Source organism: Bubalus bubalis, chromosome 23, assembly GCF_019923935.1.
Source record: "Bubalus bubalis isolate 160015118507 breed Murrah chromosome 23, NDDB_SH_1, whole genome shotgun sequence".
Taxonomy (NCBI): Eukaryota; Metazoa; Chordata; class Mammalia; order Artiodactyla; family Bovidae; genus Bubalus; species Bubalus bubalis.
The window spans coordinates 15,379,909-15,396,210 of record NC_059179.1 but is presented as its reverse complement, the minus strand read 5'-3'; the positions used below and the strand labels follow the sequence as shown (position 1 = coordinate 15,396,210).

The 16,302-nt window shown below is 40.2% G+C and overlaps 1 protein-coding gene across 1 annotated transcript in view; it reads right to left on the bottom strand.

Moving 5' to 3' along the window:
* Positions 1 to 15,978, bottom strand: part of LGI1 (leucine rich glioma inactivated 1) — a 40,467-nt gene extending 24,489 nt beyond the window's left edge. Inside the window, exons 1-2 of the mRNA XM_006043486.3 lie at positions 15,207 to 15,978; positions 14,746 to 14,817 (exon numbers count right to left, since the gene is read on the bottom strand). Of these exons, the coding sequence (XP_006043548.2) occupies positions 14,746 to 14,817; positions 15,207 to 15,841 (707 nt within the window). The 5' untranslated portion in view covers positions 15,842 to 15,978. The remainder of the gene's footprint in view (positions 1 to 14,745; positions 14,818 to 15,206) is intronic.
* Between the last annotated feature and the right edge of the window lie 324 nt (positions 15,979 to 16,302).

The following is a 16,302-nucleotide window of genomic DNA, read 5'->3' as shown; positions in this document are numbered from 1 at the left end:
ACCCCATAGATTTGCCCAACAGCCATCCTGTGGGTCTGTTCAGGGATAATGTAGAATGTGTCCTCTGCCCCTGGGCCTGTGGGAACATTTGAGGTCTCTGACACTTTCTTTCTTCTTAGGAAGGGGAAAAGGCAAGAATGTTCCCTAGAATGTTGGTGGAGGTGGTCACAAGGCTGCACCTTGACCTTTCTGTATCTTAGCCATCAGTCTCATAAATTCAGTATGAAAACAAGGGAGTATAGGAAGGGTGGGGAGGATTCTTTTCCTCTGCAACGAAGGGAATGTATGTTTTCTTACCAAGAAAGATTTAAGACCATTCATAGATCAATCGATTGCTCAGTTGTGTCTGACTCTTTTGCAACTCCATGGACTGTAACCTGCCAGGCTCCTCTGTCTTTGGAATTTTCCAGGCAAGAATACTGGAGTGGGTTGCCATGTCCTACTCTAGGGGATCTTCCCGACCCAGGGATTAAACCTGCATATCTTGTGTATCCTGCATCGGCAGGTATATTCTTTACCACTAGCGACACCTGGTATGTTTCCTTGACAAGAAACAGATTTAAAACCATACACATCAACTATCAATTTCGTGCAGGCAATAGCTCATTCTTTAAATCATCATTGTGGCCTCCACAATAACCTGTGTTTCATAAAATGCTGCTGCATTTTCTTATTGGGGCTTTGAAACAAGTCTGTGAAAGTGGTAGAGTAGGTGTTAATAGCTGTTTGACAGGAGCCAACTGTGGCCCAGAGGGCTGTTAAAAGCTTTGACCAAGATCATAAGACCCAAGACTCCTGGTCCACTGCCCTTTCCACACCTTGGGTGGTCTCTCAGTATAGGAGCCGGATCACATAATGACACAGCATTCCCATTATGACAGACAACTATAATAACACTACTCAGCTTATGAGGATTTAAGAAATCTCATTAAATTATAATTCCTTTTTTAAAAGGAATTAATTATTCAAAATAAGTATCCTAAAAGTCACGGTAAGATTCAAAACTATTTTTTTAAGTCAAGAATTTTAAAAAATCTAAACTATCACAACATTGTCAAGCAGTTATACTCCACGTTAAAAAAAAAGAATTTAAAAAATATGAATGCAGTTTGGTGTATTCTGCTTAAGGATACTATAGGCTCAGTGTAAAAATTCTGGAAAACTCAGAAAAACTTAGAGAAGACAATAAAAATGACTGTCACCATACTACCCAAAGATATGAATATACATAATACCTATATGATATATGCATGTATATATTTATAAAATTTATAAAATTAGAATAATAATTTTTATTGTTCTGTGTCCTCCTTTTCATGTACTTATTTTTTCAAGAACAATTTCTTATGACAAGTTTGCAATATAAAATGTTAACAGATGAGTAAGTCTTGTATTATAAATATTTCAGGATTTAACTTTTTTGTTGTTGATTCCAATTTTCACTGTTATAACACTACCATGACTACTCTCCCATGCAAGTATTTTTCCGTATCCTTATTTCTTTCCTTAGAGTAGACTTATGATAGATTTTTTTAAGCTGGCATTGTTGGATTATACATGGTTTTTATGTCTCTATTTATTACTAACTTGTATCACACTACGTATTCAATTCTGAATATAGAAATGCCTATTATCACATCCTTACGAATAGTTAGTTGTTTCTTTTTCTATGAAATCATCCTTTCACCATTTTTGCTCCTTTCTAAGCACCTTTTATTTATTAAGGATATAACCTATTCTTTTCCTTTCTTATCTGATGCTGAATGTTTCCCTACTGATTATGATTTGCCTTTTGAATCATGATTTTTAGCATACAGACATTTTACATTTCTAACAAAATATATCAATGTCTATTACATATTCTTTCTTTGCTGTAGTTCCTAAAGTGTTTCTTCCTACCTTGATATTAATGAAATATTACTTAACCCTCCCTCTATAACTTTTCTTTTTTAGCTCTAATTTATTTGGAGCTTGCTTTTATCTATGATGTGAGGTGAGACACTGCCTTGATTCCTTCCTAGATATTTACTCAAATTTGCCAAAGCCTGTCATTGAATAATTAATGCCCTTCCCACTTGTGTGTACATATTCAGTTCAGTCAGTTCAGTCGCTCAGTCATGTCTGACTCTTCGCGACCCCATGGACCACAGTATGCCAGGCCTCCCTGTCCATCACCAACTCCCAGAGTTTACTCAAATTCAGCTCCATGGAGTCGGTGACGCCATCCAACCATCTCATCCTCTGTTGTCCCCTTCTCCTCCTGCCTTCAATCTTTCCCAGCATCAGGGTATCTTCAAATGAGTCAGTTCTTTGCATCAGGTGGCCAAAATATTGGAGTTTCAGCTTCAGCATCAGTCCTTACAATGAATACACAGGACTGATCTCCTTTAGGATGGACTGGTTGGATCTCCTTGCAGTCCAAGGGACTCTCAAGAGTCTTCTCCAACACCACAGTTCAAAAGCATCAATGCTTCAGCACTCAGCTTTCTTCACAGTCCAACTCTTACATCCATACATAACCACTGGAAAAACCATAGCCTTGACTAGATGGACCTTTGTTGGCAAAGTAATGTCTCTGCTTTTGAATATGCTATCTAGGTTGGTCATAACTTTCCTTCCAAGGAGTAAGCATCTTTTAATTTCATGGCTGCAGTCACCATCTGCAGTGATTTTGGAGCCCCCACAAATAAAGTCAGCCACTGTTTCCACTGTTTCCCCATCTATTTCCCATGAAGTGATGGGACCGGATGCCATGATCTTAGTTTTCTGAATGTTAAGCTTTAAGCCAACTTTTTCACTCTCCTCTTTCACTTTCATCAAGAGGCTTTTTAGTTCTTTTTCACTTTCTGCCACAAGGGTGGTGTCATCTGCATATCTGAGGTTATTGGTATGTCTCCCTGCAATCTTGATTCCAGCTCGTGCTTCATCCAGCCCAGTGTTTCTCATGATGTACTCTGCATGTAAGTTAAATAAGCAGAGTGACAATATACAGCCTTGACATACTCCTTTTCCCTATTTGGAACCAGTCTGTTGCTCCATGTCCAGTTCTAACTTTTGCTTCTAGGGACCAGGGAAGCTGCGTACAGATTTCTCAAGAGGTAGGTCAGGTGGTCTGGTATTCCCATCTCTTTCAGAATTTTCCACAGTATATTGTGACCCACACAGTAGAAGTGAGAAATAGATTTAAGGGACTAGATCTGATAGACAGAGTGTACATATTACTTCCTTCAAAAATATGCTATTTTATAGGGTTTTTCCAAAGATGAAATCTTGAATTTACTTACTATTCCTACTGTTTCCTAATTTATTATTTTATATGCTAATTATTTATTTTCTCTTGAGTTCCTTAGAAGATGTATTGTTTCATGCTCAATTCATATATTTTTATTCTTTCTGATTTAAAATGAAAGTTTTTAGAAATATGACTTTGCCTCTATTTAAAGCATGCAGTAAGTCTCTTAAAATTGCATATTTGATTTCAACAAGTATTTAGAATAATATTCTTAAAATTCCCTATTGATGATATTTTTAAAATGTTTTCATGAGTCAAAATTAACATTGCCCTGGGACTAAGGAGGATGAGATCTGTAAAATGCCTGCCAACCCTGAGCTCCAGTTTCTCTTCTGACTACTTGCATTCACCTGTCTGTAGGAGTGGGTCACATCTCTTTATAAGCAATAAATGAACACCAAGGCCGTCAGGTTGTTAGGACGTTCTTGGTTGAAAAGCTAGGAACAAAAGCACTTAATTCAAAAGGAACAGAGAAGTGTGTGATAGGGTTAGCATGGAGGTTGGTGTGCTGAGGTCAGCAGTAGAGGAGAAAAGGAAGAAGCAGAGGATCACAGAATGAGGATCTAACTACATTAGGAGGTCAAGGCTGAGGCTGCCCAATGTCCAGCTGGGGGTCCACAAGAGTGAAATGATTGGGCAGGGACATGTGTCGATGCCAAGACTAAAGGGCTGCTAAAGCAGTTTCCTGCCTTGGCTTCACACCTTTTCTAGGAACCAGGGAGGAGCACCCTGAAGAGGGAATCACAAAGCCTGAGCCTTATTTCCCATTTGGCCATAAATCCTCCGTGTGGCCTTGAGCATATCGCTTCTGCTCTCTGTGCTGTCAAATAACCAGAAAGATATGTGAGTCTGGGCTTGTAGAGCTGCAGGCTTCATTCATGGAGGAATAGGCATGGGCTCTGCATGAGGAGTGGGAGTCTTGGGTAGGTAGATCTGCAGAGGGTTGAATGGGAGGAGTAAACTTGCTGGGAAAATCTCCCCTTGTCTCAAGCCAGACTGGCCCCCTGGCTCTAATGACACTTCTTCAGACTCCCTTGAGTCACCTGTGACATCTTAACTCCGTCAGAACTGACGCTGGCCACAAGTGGTCTGCATCTTGTCTCACAGCTCAAAGCAGATTCTTTCAACTGTGGAGGGGAGATGCTTTAGGGGGCTTTCCCATACAATCTCCGCTCTGTAAGGGCTACTCTGGATGAAGAGTGAGCAGCCAGCCTCAGGCTATCGCTTAGAGATGGCATTGATTAGATACAAAATAGAGAATCTGGGTTCTACGCTTTTAGCTGCCGCTTTTATTATGTACATGTATATCAAGCAGGTAAATCTATTTCTTCATCCATTAAAAGAGGAATGGTAATAACAAAAAGACTACCTGGAAGATTCTGAGAATTATGTGAGATAATATATAAGAGCATCTCTTCAATGCTTCTGCCAAAGAGTATCTCAGCAAACAGCCCAGACATAAAATATCAGAGCTGGAAGAGCTGTTAGATCTAGTGAAGAACATTAGTTACGCAGAGAGGGAAACTGAGGTTCAGTGAGACTGCCAACTGCCTAAGAGAACTGTTATGAGCCTCATCTAGGGAATTAGGCACCATGGGCAGTGTGTGCAAGCACATTTTGTATACATATGTGTGCCTGGTGTTTATATGTGCAATACATGTAAATGAGAGAGCAAGATGCGCACATTACAGTTGTTAGAGATTTGAGGGCACAGCTGGAAGGGCTGGCCAACTTTTTAGAACTGCCTATGCTTAAATGATTCATACCTTCTAGTTATTACTAACAGTCTCCTTTATTCAAAAGAACAGGGCTGGTTGAATAATTAATAACAGGCTGATGATTCATTTCAGTTGAATGCACACATTCTAAGTGCCACGTGAATAATTTTACATTTGAATATATTAAATAGGCTCTTAAATAGGAAAGCATTAAAATGGGAAGCATCACATATGAGCACGTTATGTTCTTTTTGACTCTCATCCTTGGAAAACATTTTCAGTGTAACTCAGAGGACCCTTAGGTAGACCTCTTCTACCTGGATTGATGGAAAATAGCCTTAATTTTGCTCCATGTAAATATGAGGCGGTGGGGTGCAGCCTAGAGAGATATGCGATTCAATTCCTCGGTTTACAGGTGAGGAAAGCAAGGACCACAAAGTGAGTGACTTACTCAAGGTCACAACTTTTGACAGCAGCAGGGCCAGGTTTAAAATGTAGATTTTAGATTTGCAAGGATTCCCTGGGGGAATATTCTTAGCCTGCACATTAGAGCATGGATTTGATTTGAGCATAGACCCACCCCTTTGGTTTTATAGTTCATTACCTTTCATCCCAGAATAATCAAATTTTTCCTTTCTAAGAGTTGGCAAAACTAGTCACAGCCCACCCTCCCGATGCAGTTTATATATTTGGTCTGTTATTTCCCTGCTCCTAAAAAACAAAGAAGGGACTTCAATTTTATTTAAAGCCTGCTGCTGCTAAGTCACTTCAGTCGTGTCCGACTCTGTGCGACCCCATAGACGGCAGCCCACCAGGCTCCCCTGTCCCTGGGATTCTCCAGGCAAGAACACTGGAGTGGGCTGCCATTTCCTTCCCCAATGCATGAAAGTGAAAAGTGAAAGTGAAGTCGCTCAGTCCTATCCGACTCTTAGCGACCCCATGGACTGCAGCCTACCAGGCTCCTCCATCCATGGGATTTTCCAGGCAAGAGTATTGGAGTGGGGTACCAATTAAAGACTATTATATGCCAAACCTCATCTTTATCAGATTGCTACTAGGAACTCATTTAAATCCTCCAGTGAACACTATAATATACGCTTTATAGTCTCCATCTAAAATACAAAGAAACCAGAGGTGCGAGCGGTAAAGTACTTTGAAGCTTGTAGTTGGCAGAGCTGGGATTCTGTGCTCAGTCGTAATGCTTAGGGGCAAGGCTTTGCTTCCTCTTTTTAGTCCCAGCAGATCCCAGATCTGCTACAAATCTAGATTAGCCTTGCCTTGTAGTTCCCAGAATGTGGGGAACACAAGGCCTTCATGCGATTGGGAGGTTTTACATGAACAGCAAGAGAGGAAAAAAATCAAACAAATTCATGTAAATTGGGTAAGTGAAGTTAACTGAGGTTCCTAATTCCAGGAATCTTCCTATCCATAAGTAAACTGAGACTCTTCAAAAGGGATTTAAATACACAGTTTCCCTATCTTATTGATAATGGGACCCTTTTATCATTGAGTTTAACTACAATGAATATACCCAGGAAAATGCTGGATTAGCCATCTGAAAAATAGCTTGAGGAAGCCCTCTTAAAACAAAAATAGTGAGAGCATAAATTCAAGCTTAAGGGGCTTTTTCCTGTTGAACGGGCTGCAAGTGAGAATTGCACTTACTCTGAAGGATGAAACATCCACTGGGAGGTCCCCAAAGAAGCCGTGTGTGCCACACACGCTGCTTGATCAGGTGGAGAGCTTGGCAGTGAGGCACATTCAAAGAAAATCGCACTCAATGAATCCACACTAACAAAGCTGTCTGAGTCACTCCTTATATGGAGACAGATGGTTTAATGTATCCTTTAAGATGAGATTCTTTCTACCTGCCTAAGTTCTGCTAGCAAGCCTCTTGAGAGCAAGGTAAGGTATTCATAATTAAGCTAATAAATAAAATGAACACCAAAAGTGTAGATTCCCAGTATCCTATTGGAGGTTAAGAAAAAGAAAACAACAAAAAGAAATTCCAGAGGTTTTCTAAGCCAAGGTACATTGAGAGTAGCCAAGCATGAATAGAAAGGGCAGTTTCCCAAATTTATTTGAGCACAGAACTTTTTTTTTTTTCAGGACACATGTTCCACAGGACACAAGATGAGAAAACATTTGTCTAAGGTATAACTTTAAAGTATATAAGTTCTTTGTCATTTGCCCTTTTCTGTGTCTCTGTCCCTCTCTTTTTTAAAGCTGGGAGACTAGAGCCTACACATACCAATAAGAGCTGAATCCTAGGGATACTCGATGTTCTTGCCAGCAACGCTGCCACCCTTTCAAAGGGCTTTTGAAACTCTTTTTCAGTGATTGTCTCCAGGGATCAGGACACAGTCCTCCGAATATCCTCATTAATGGCAAAAGTTGACCCTCTGAGAGGGGGTTTGATTTGGGGAACAAAACTGTACGAAGTTAAGCCCAGTTATTCATGTTCAAGAGGAAGTAGACAGATGTAGTTAAAAATGAGGATGTGGATTTAAGCTCCGACTTTACCTCTTATGAGGGGTGTGACATCACAGAGGTTACCTAACTCTTCTATGACTCAGTGCTTCATCTGCAAAATGGACATAATCATACTTCCTCACAGGGTTACTGTGATAATGAATAAAAAATGAGACCGATAAAGTGCTTAGCACCAAGCAATACAAGTGACAAATGTCCCCTAACAAAACTTTGTCTGATTTTATTGTATGACTTGTAAACTGACAATGAAGACAATTCTCAAAGATCTAGAAATGTTTAGCTATAGAAGCAAAGTTAGGAGGAATCTCTGATCTCCTGTAAGGAATTCTCTGAAAGTCAAGAGTTACTTGTATATATAAATTCTAGTCTGTTTATTTTTTAAAGGCTCGGGTTTTGTTTTTTTTTAAGATTTTCTTTTATGTGGACCATTTTTAACATCTTTACTGAATTTGTTACAATTTGCTTCTATTTTATGTTTTGGTTTTATCCCATAAGATGCATGTGGGATCTTAGCTCCCTCACCAGGGATAGAACCTGCACCCCCTGCATTGGAAGGTGAAGTCTTGACCACTGGCCTGCCAGGGAAGTCCCCCATAAAGGCTCATTGCTTTTTAATCACATTTTACACAGGTAAACACCTGTCATCTTGCCATTTAAATGGCCTCAACAATTCCTTTCCAGTCCTTGCCCTGTGGGAGGGATATTGAAACACTGTTTTATCATCAACCACCACAGGGGGTCCTGATAAAGTCCCAGTGGACCTGCTTGGGAAATTGGGAACTACATTATTATTCTACTAATAGTTTTGTAATAGCCAATTTCATAATGTGAAGCTCTTTCATTAAACAATCTAATTTAGTGGTTTGTTAGAACTGATACAATAAATTTTTCCATTTCCTTAACAAGGTCATTTTCTGTATTATATTAAAGTACCCTGTTTGTAGAACAGAATACAATAGCATTTTTAAGCAGAAAGAAACGTAAGTTAATTGAACATGAAGGTCTCAAAAATGCCAGTTATGTGTGTTTTGTTTGGTCTTTATTCTGTTTAAAAATCTACCTCCAGATTTCTGCCTTCTTCTGAAAATTAAAAAAAATATGACCCATCTTCATGTAGCACATTCTCATCAGCAATAATCAGTTGGAACTGAAGATTCATTTTTAGGTAAGACATGTCTTCTCTGGTTTAACCCCCGTCACTACCACTCCCTATTGTCTTATACTCAACTGTTTCTTTCATTTACCTTATCATCCCAACCCCCATTGGGCATTTGAGTTTGAGAACCATGTTTTAATCTATCTCTGGTATTTTACACATATAAAATCTGAAATCCAGGGATACTTGGTCACACAGTCCATTACTGTCTGAACTGTATTTCAAAACCATGTCTCATGTCTCCTGATCTCTACTTCAGGTTTCTCTCCATCTTATCACAGAACTACTCATCTTAAGACTGGCCAGTGTTAATTATTTTTAATAAAACCTGACATGTTTACAAAATATGGTGCCAGTTGTTTTTTTCATGAGTGAGAGGATTCTGCTTCCTCTTTCCCCTCCCATCCTCAGAAGGGCAAACAGTTCACCTGTCTTGTGAGAAGTATTTGAAGAAAGATTTCTTAGCAAGTTCTGATGCAGACCTATGTGTAGAACAATGAAATTTTAAAGCTAGCATTGTAGGCAAACCCAGCCTACACAATCAGATGCTAATCTGATGTTATGGTCATTCAAATTAAAGTGATTTTCAGAACAAATAATAAAAGCTAATGTTTATTGAGTTATAGGAACTGTTTCAAGTGCTTTACATGTATTATTTCATTTAATCCTGGCTATAATCCTGTATAACAGGTACTATGATTATGGCCCACTTTGTATTAATAGATGCAGGTAATGTAGCCTCTCTCAGCCTTAAGCTCAACAGTGGGCAAGAGTCACCATCATCACCAATCAACCGTTTTGAACAAAATGAGAGAGCTTATCAAGACTTCTTTATCATATCTTTGAATACAGGCAAAATAGAGTTTACCTCTTAGGGCTCACCTCCAACTTGGAGCTGCCATGTCAAAGCAGGAAGGGAGACCTGTCACTAATCTGTGTATCTCCCACAAAGCCCAGTGCGGTGCCTGCAGCACAGGAGAATCCCAAACAGCTTGTGCTGAAATGGGAGGCTTCTGCTTTCATTTTGTTACTGCTTGCAGCTATACAATGAATAAACACTTGTTTTAGCTAAGCCACTGTAAATAAAAAGGAAACTATCTTTGTGTTCACAAATTTGGTTTCCATCTTAATAATGCTTAATCAGCATCTTTCTTTGGATGTCCAGATAAAAGAGGAGTTTGACCTTTCACAGGAGAGAGGCTAGTCCAACCTGAGAGACAACCAGGGTGGCAAATAAGAGTCTGTGCTTGTCAAAGACCTAGAGGAAATCAGAGGGAGACAAAAGGGATCCAGGCAGTGGGTCTAAAGAAAGATTCTGGATGCTTTGTCTTTTAAGTTCTGGTACACTGGAAACATCTGTTGAAGAAGTTTGACATCATAAGGTCATGAGCAAATACCTCTTCACACTTTCTTTTGGTTCAGCCCACATTCCAGACCTCCACACTATTGGCTCGTGTGAAATCTGATTGCATATATCAAACAAAAGGAAGTGTGAACATGACTGAAACTACTGATAGGAAGACAGAAGTCTCTAGTATAAAATCTATGAAAATATGAATTGAATTCAACAAATACATAATAAGCAAAATCTTAATCTAAGCTTATAACATCCTTTCTAGGACCATGGCTATTGAGAACCCTCTGTTAGAGACAAGGGCAGGTACAAATAGCTCTAAAAATGATGGGAAGAATTAGAAACAATCAGAAAAGTCTGTAGAACTTGAGAAAATAGAGGTCAGGGAATGAGGTACTTCAGGCTGGCATGGATGGAGCTTGTGGTGAGTGTGTGTGTGTGTGTGTGCACGTGTGTGTGTGTGCTATTGCTACTATGACAGATGACCCTAGACAAATAGCCAAATTCTGTTTATACGAACTCAGATGTTCAGATGTTTCTCTGTTTCTAGGGAGCCTTTAAAGGCTTCCAAGCATGAGGGTATCAGGGTGAGATCTGCACTTCAGGAAGGTAATGCTAATGGAGGTGGGGAGGAAGGGGGTCCAGAAGCAGGGGGACCAGTGTCAAACCTCCCCCAGCAGCCTGTGGAACAGTGACTGCAGCCTCAGTTAGGATCATGGTCCTGGGGTCAAGAGGAGATGGCAGATTCTTACGCAGTTTGATGGGGGGCTTTTCCTGTTGAAAGTGGACCTGAAGAGGTAACTCCAACTTTCCTGGTTGAATAACTGAGAGGATGAAATACACTTTCAGAGAAAACATTTGTTATACGGGGCTGCGTGCACAGTCACAACAATTCAGTAAGAAGTTAAAAATCAGAGCTATGGGTCACTGGTCAGATTGTAGACAAAACAGCCCCGATGATTGAAATTTTTACTTCTTGGTCCATTGTAGGCCATCACCTGGGCACAAACCAAAACATACTCATCCACAAGCAGTGATTCCTCTAGAAGCCCTCTTAGCTGATAGGTTTGGCTTGAGTAATCATTGAAGGTCATGAAATGTTTCTTAACACTTGTCATGTAAAGAGAAATAGATAAAGAGGCCAATCACTGTGAAGGTGATATAGGCTATGGACATTTTTCCCTGGACAAATATTTTTAAGAACTAACTGATAAAATTATAGTAAGGATGGACTTATTATTTGTCTTGTTCATGCTGTTTACTATTAGGTTTTTTGGGTTTTGATTTCTTATGAACTATATATTTATGTGTTGATTAATAAAAGAAATGATTATATTCTCCCCCCCCACCCCAGAGAGGGATCAGTTCTATTGCTTCAAACAAGATCAGACTTCATTGGAATAAATAGAATATTTTCCAGCTACCCTGATTTCTTATATAAAGATTTTGTGTGTGTGCATGATACTAACTGAACCCTGTTACTCCCTGCAAATAGAACTCTCTGAAGAGTTCTATTAGATAGCTTTAGTTTATTAAAAATTTTATGAACAAATGGCAATGTGTTCACATTTTATACTTTTAAATTTGAATTTTACTTCTGTAATGAGCCCATATCATTGGGGATTTTAGTCTGTGGTTGAGAAGAACAGGGCTGTCCAGTGTGAAAACACATTTCTGTAAATTCCATTCACTACAAGTACCACTCCCTCTCACTGAAAGCAAAGTAGAATGAATAATCATTCCCATTGGTTAAGTTTCACAGCAGGCCTATGGAAAACATGAATGGAATTACATTTGCTGGGGAAAGATTTTTTTTTTTTTTTTTTTGCTGTTGTTTAAAACCATAGGTGTTTTTTTAAAAAAGGCTCATATAATTAATCTGACGAAATTTCATTGGATAATTTTATTCTTTCTCTCCTCTCTACAGAGTGTGGGCTTTTGTTTTTCTTGTTCTCTGACACACATTGCCAGCCACGGCCTACCAGGATCTTCTCCCCCAGAACATGTAACTTAAGGAGGCATTGAGTCTGTTTCCCTCAGTACCCCAGGCTGACATTTCACAAAGTACTTTTCATCATGACTTCTGCAGAAGGTCTGAAAAAGCATTTGGGGCCATAATGAAATTATCAGATTTTTAGGGTGGGTGATGGGAATGGGTCTTTTCTTTTTCCACAACTGAGCAAGAAACCAATAGTCTTTGGATATCAATGGAGCAGAATTGATTCAGAAGCTTATCTCTTCACAAACTATGACAGGTCTGTTTGGTAATCTGCAGTCACAAATGCTATTAGAATGCATTGCAAACCCCAAGCAATGGCTGGTGGGATCCAGGTCTGGTCTGATGACAAAGGTCATGCAAAGGCAAATCAGACCCCTGGGTCTCCATGTTCCAGTGGGGAGTTTTCAGGGCACTGGATGGCCCCATCCCACAGAAGAACTCTTTGTGTCTGCGAAGCATGCATTCCCTCCACTGTTATGATTATGGCATTATTCATACTTGGAGCCTTTTCATTTATTTCGTCCTCAGTGAAAATGCACTTATTAGACCGTTTCCCAAGGACAGGAGGAAACAGAGAACATTGGACAGGAAGAATGGGGAGCAAAATCTTTAGGAAACAGAATCCTGGAGATTAGAGATAAACTTTGACCCCTGCCGTGTTGAGTTTAGCCAATGTGAGTTAAGTAAGGACATCCAGGGCAAAAAGTACTCGCCCTTTTGTTATTTCTGAAACCTGAACTGCTTTTAGAAATAAGGGTTGGAATGTTCCATAGGAACTTGGAGCATGGAACGCAGGGGCATGGCACACACACTCGGTGCGGGCTATTTAAAAACCAGTTCCTTGGCTTCCCTCTGTGATTCTAAATACGTGTAATCGCATTACCCTGCAGCAGCCGGTAACTATTTCTATAACATTGTCCAGCATCTGTGCTTGCTGAGGCCGGGTCCACCCAGCGGAAACAAAGTGGAAAGGTGGTAACTGATGAGGTCGATCAATCCAGGTGTTCCGTGTCACCACTAACAACCGTCCGGTGTTGTCAGTAGTGTGTGTCAAACGACACTTCTTGAACTGATCTATTTAATTATCCTGGGGAGAGGATGCTTTTCAAATGAGCCATTTGCGTATTTGACAAATAATAACACAGTCACAATCAATCACCTTCTCACATACAACCAGTTCTTATCCTATGAAAGGATCCCGGCATTGACGACTTTGCCTCTTTTTTGAATTTGTTTGATGTACTAAACAAACTAATTTGTTCATTGCCCTAATCAACTATTAGCTGTCAGTCAAACAGATAATCACTTAGGAATATTCTACTCAATTGTTAATCATTCAAAGACATTAGCTAGAAGAAGGATATTAGTCAACATTATTACATAATGTCAAAACACTTGATCAGGTTTGCAAAATGGAATAGTCAAATCAGTTTGGGGATTTCATATAGACAAAACAATAGATTAAGTGATTTTTCTAGCTTTTTTAGCTTCATGTAAAAAGTTAAAACCCTACCATTTATAAAATGTGTAACCACTTGTCATATCCTACGCCAAGCATTTTGTCTACTTAAATCTCATTTATTTCTGATGACAACCTTTCAAAGTGTCATCACCTCCATTTTACAGATGAGAAGACTGAGGCTCAGAGAGATTTAGTCATTTGCACACAATTACATGTCTAGCTTCTAGGGAGTGGTGGAGTGAGATTTACATACAGGTCTCTCTCATTTCAAATCCATGCAATTTGCCTCTCTGTATGTAAAACTTCCAATAGCCAAAATGGCCAAGTAAGGTAAGAAAACAAAAACCCTAAAACAAAACAAACAAGCAAAAAAACTTGAGTCCTGGATCATGCAGTTAAGATAACCACAACTCAGTTGATGGACAATTGGCTGATTTCCCCCCCTGGAACTGGTAATGACAAGCCACTCTGTGGCCTGACACCTGAGCACCAGGGGACCTCTTGTCCCCTGTGTGGTCCTGCTCTGAGAACTAGCACTCCAACTGCCAAACATTACATATGAGAACAAGTTATCCGTGTTACATTATGCCTGTGGAAAGATCTGATTTCTTAGTCAAATATTATTTTTTGACTCTTTTCAGACATAGATTGAATATGTGGTTCCCTCATGGCTATCTCAAAGCACACAGCAAAGACTAATCCTTTGCACTATCCTATATTAATATTTTCTTTCCCTCCTTATAAGGAGACGAGTTATAAATCAGGTGAGATTAGAAAGCAGTCACTCAAGAATGAATATTTTAAGGAATTACCTAGAAAGAACTGAGATTTTTCTTCCCCACATGGTAAATCATACAGAGTAGCAGCCGCCCCAGGTCCCCCAGGACAACATCTTGAGCGCATATGTTATGCTGGGTTCTGTATTGACTAATTCGGAAACTCCAGGGTAAAATAACCAAAGTTCCCAAGTCAAAAATGAAAGTAAAAGGGGAGACTGAAGTGAGGATCACTGTTACAACATTCCAACAACTTCACAAATAGCCATGAGAGTAGCCGGCATTACAGGTTAGCAAATTTACCATTGCAAGCGTCAACCTGCACGCTGGTGTCAGGTCGCAAACAAGCCCATCTACCTCTCACTTTACTGATAATTCTTTTCCTCTCCAGAAATATAATCACATTTGACAAAATTAATATTGAGATAATTTTACTAGAGGGCTTATCTAAATATATGCTATATTAAAAATAGTCATGATATAAATATTTCTCACAAGAGCTGCAGCGATGGTGTGAATAAAAAACTCCCTTCGGAGATTTCAGTAAAACCAGATCTCACAAAGGATCTGAAAGAAAACAAAACAAAACAACAAAGAGACACACACACAGAACACAGAACAAACCTTATGTTAATCCGGTTTAGCAAAACAGTCATTATTTGACACTATTTCATGAAGTATGATACTGTGCCTTGCCAGCTGAAGTAGGAGGCATGAATCTGCTGCAGGTTTCTCATAATAATGTTCGGGGAGTGGAAGATATCTAAGCATGTTCTGTAGCAGCTAATAAGAATCAAAATTTCTAAATGCAGCAGACTGTTAGCTCTGTCAAACAGCCAGGCGTGCAAGAGGAATCTCTCTCCCCATGCCCTTTTACCAATACATACAAAGACCCAAATACATCGGCTGGAATTTTTAAATCGTAAATTAGATATCAAAATGCTTACGGGCCTTACAATGAGATAACGTCAGGAGGAACGGTGCGTGGAATGGATCTGGCATTCTCACATAAGGCATTATCTTTGGTACAAGTACACACGGCAGGGCATTTTGGCTTTGCTGGTTTCTTCCCCTCAGTCAGCAGAAGCGCAGATAAGAGACATAGGCAATAAGCAATTCTTTTCAGGGGGATGCAGGCATTTCCCATCCTTTGGCTTCTCTCTGATTCCATGCAGTCGAAAAAATATCCCCAAACATGAACAGGGCTTCTGGAATTCAGATGGTGATTGTCTTGCTCTAAGATCAGGTCACATAAGAGTCCACCCTTTTCCTTTGCCTCTGTCTCTCTGCTTTTCAAAACAGGGACCTGCAGCTGATTCGTGAGCCGCTCCTGGCTCCAGCGAGGCACTGCTGGGGAAGAGACCTGTGAGGTGCTGCGAGATGGGAGGGACCCAACGGCTGGAGGAGAGAGCAGACTTGCATCACCACGAAAGCACAGAGCACAGACCAGCCTTCGAAGGCAAAGCGAAGTGATGTAACAGAGAATAAACAGCTTTCTGCTTGCACCGGGAGGCCCTTTAATTGTTACCAAAAATAGGACGGCATTATGTCTTATTAGTGGGTGGGTGGGCGGGTGGGTGGGAGCAGTCATCTTGCCTGGGATCTCAGCAATCTCGGAAACCTCTGGGAATTTGCTTTTCCGTGTGGCAAACAACCTAGTAAGAAAAACCAGCTTCGGAGCCAGCCCTGGCTGGAAAAATGAAGTGAAATGAAACTCTCCCTCTGCAACCTTTGGCTAAAAACCTTGGTATTTCTTGCTGAGTCCACCTGACTGATGCCGTCGCTGAAAGACAAACAACACATGGAGAATGTGACTTTCAGGGAATGAATGTGAGTAAATACTTTTCTGACACTTCACTGTCATAAATTATTGATTTTCATATCCACCCTCCCCCATGTGTGAGCCGTTCCCTTCTCCCGTGTGAAGGAGGGAGACGGAAGCACTGACTGCCTCTGTGTCTTAACACCCCCTCCTCACCTCACACTCCCCCTTCTTCAGCACTAGAACCAGAAGCCTGGAAGGAAGTCCCTGCCAGCAGGAGGCAGCCGACT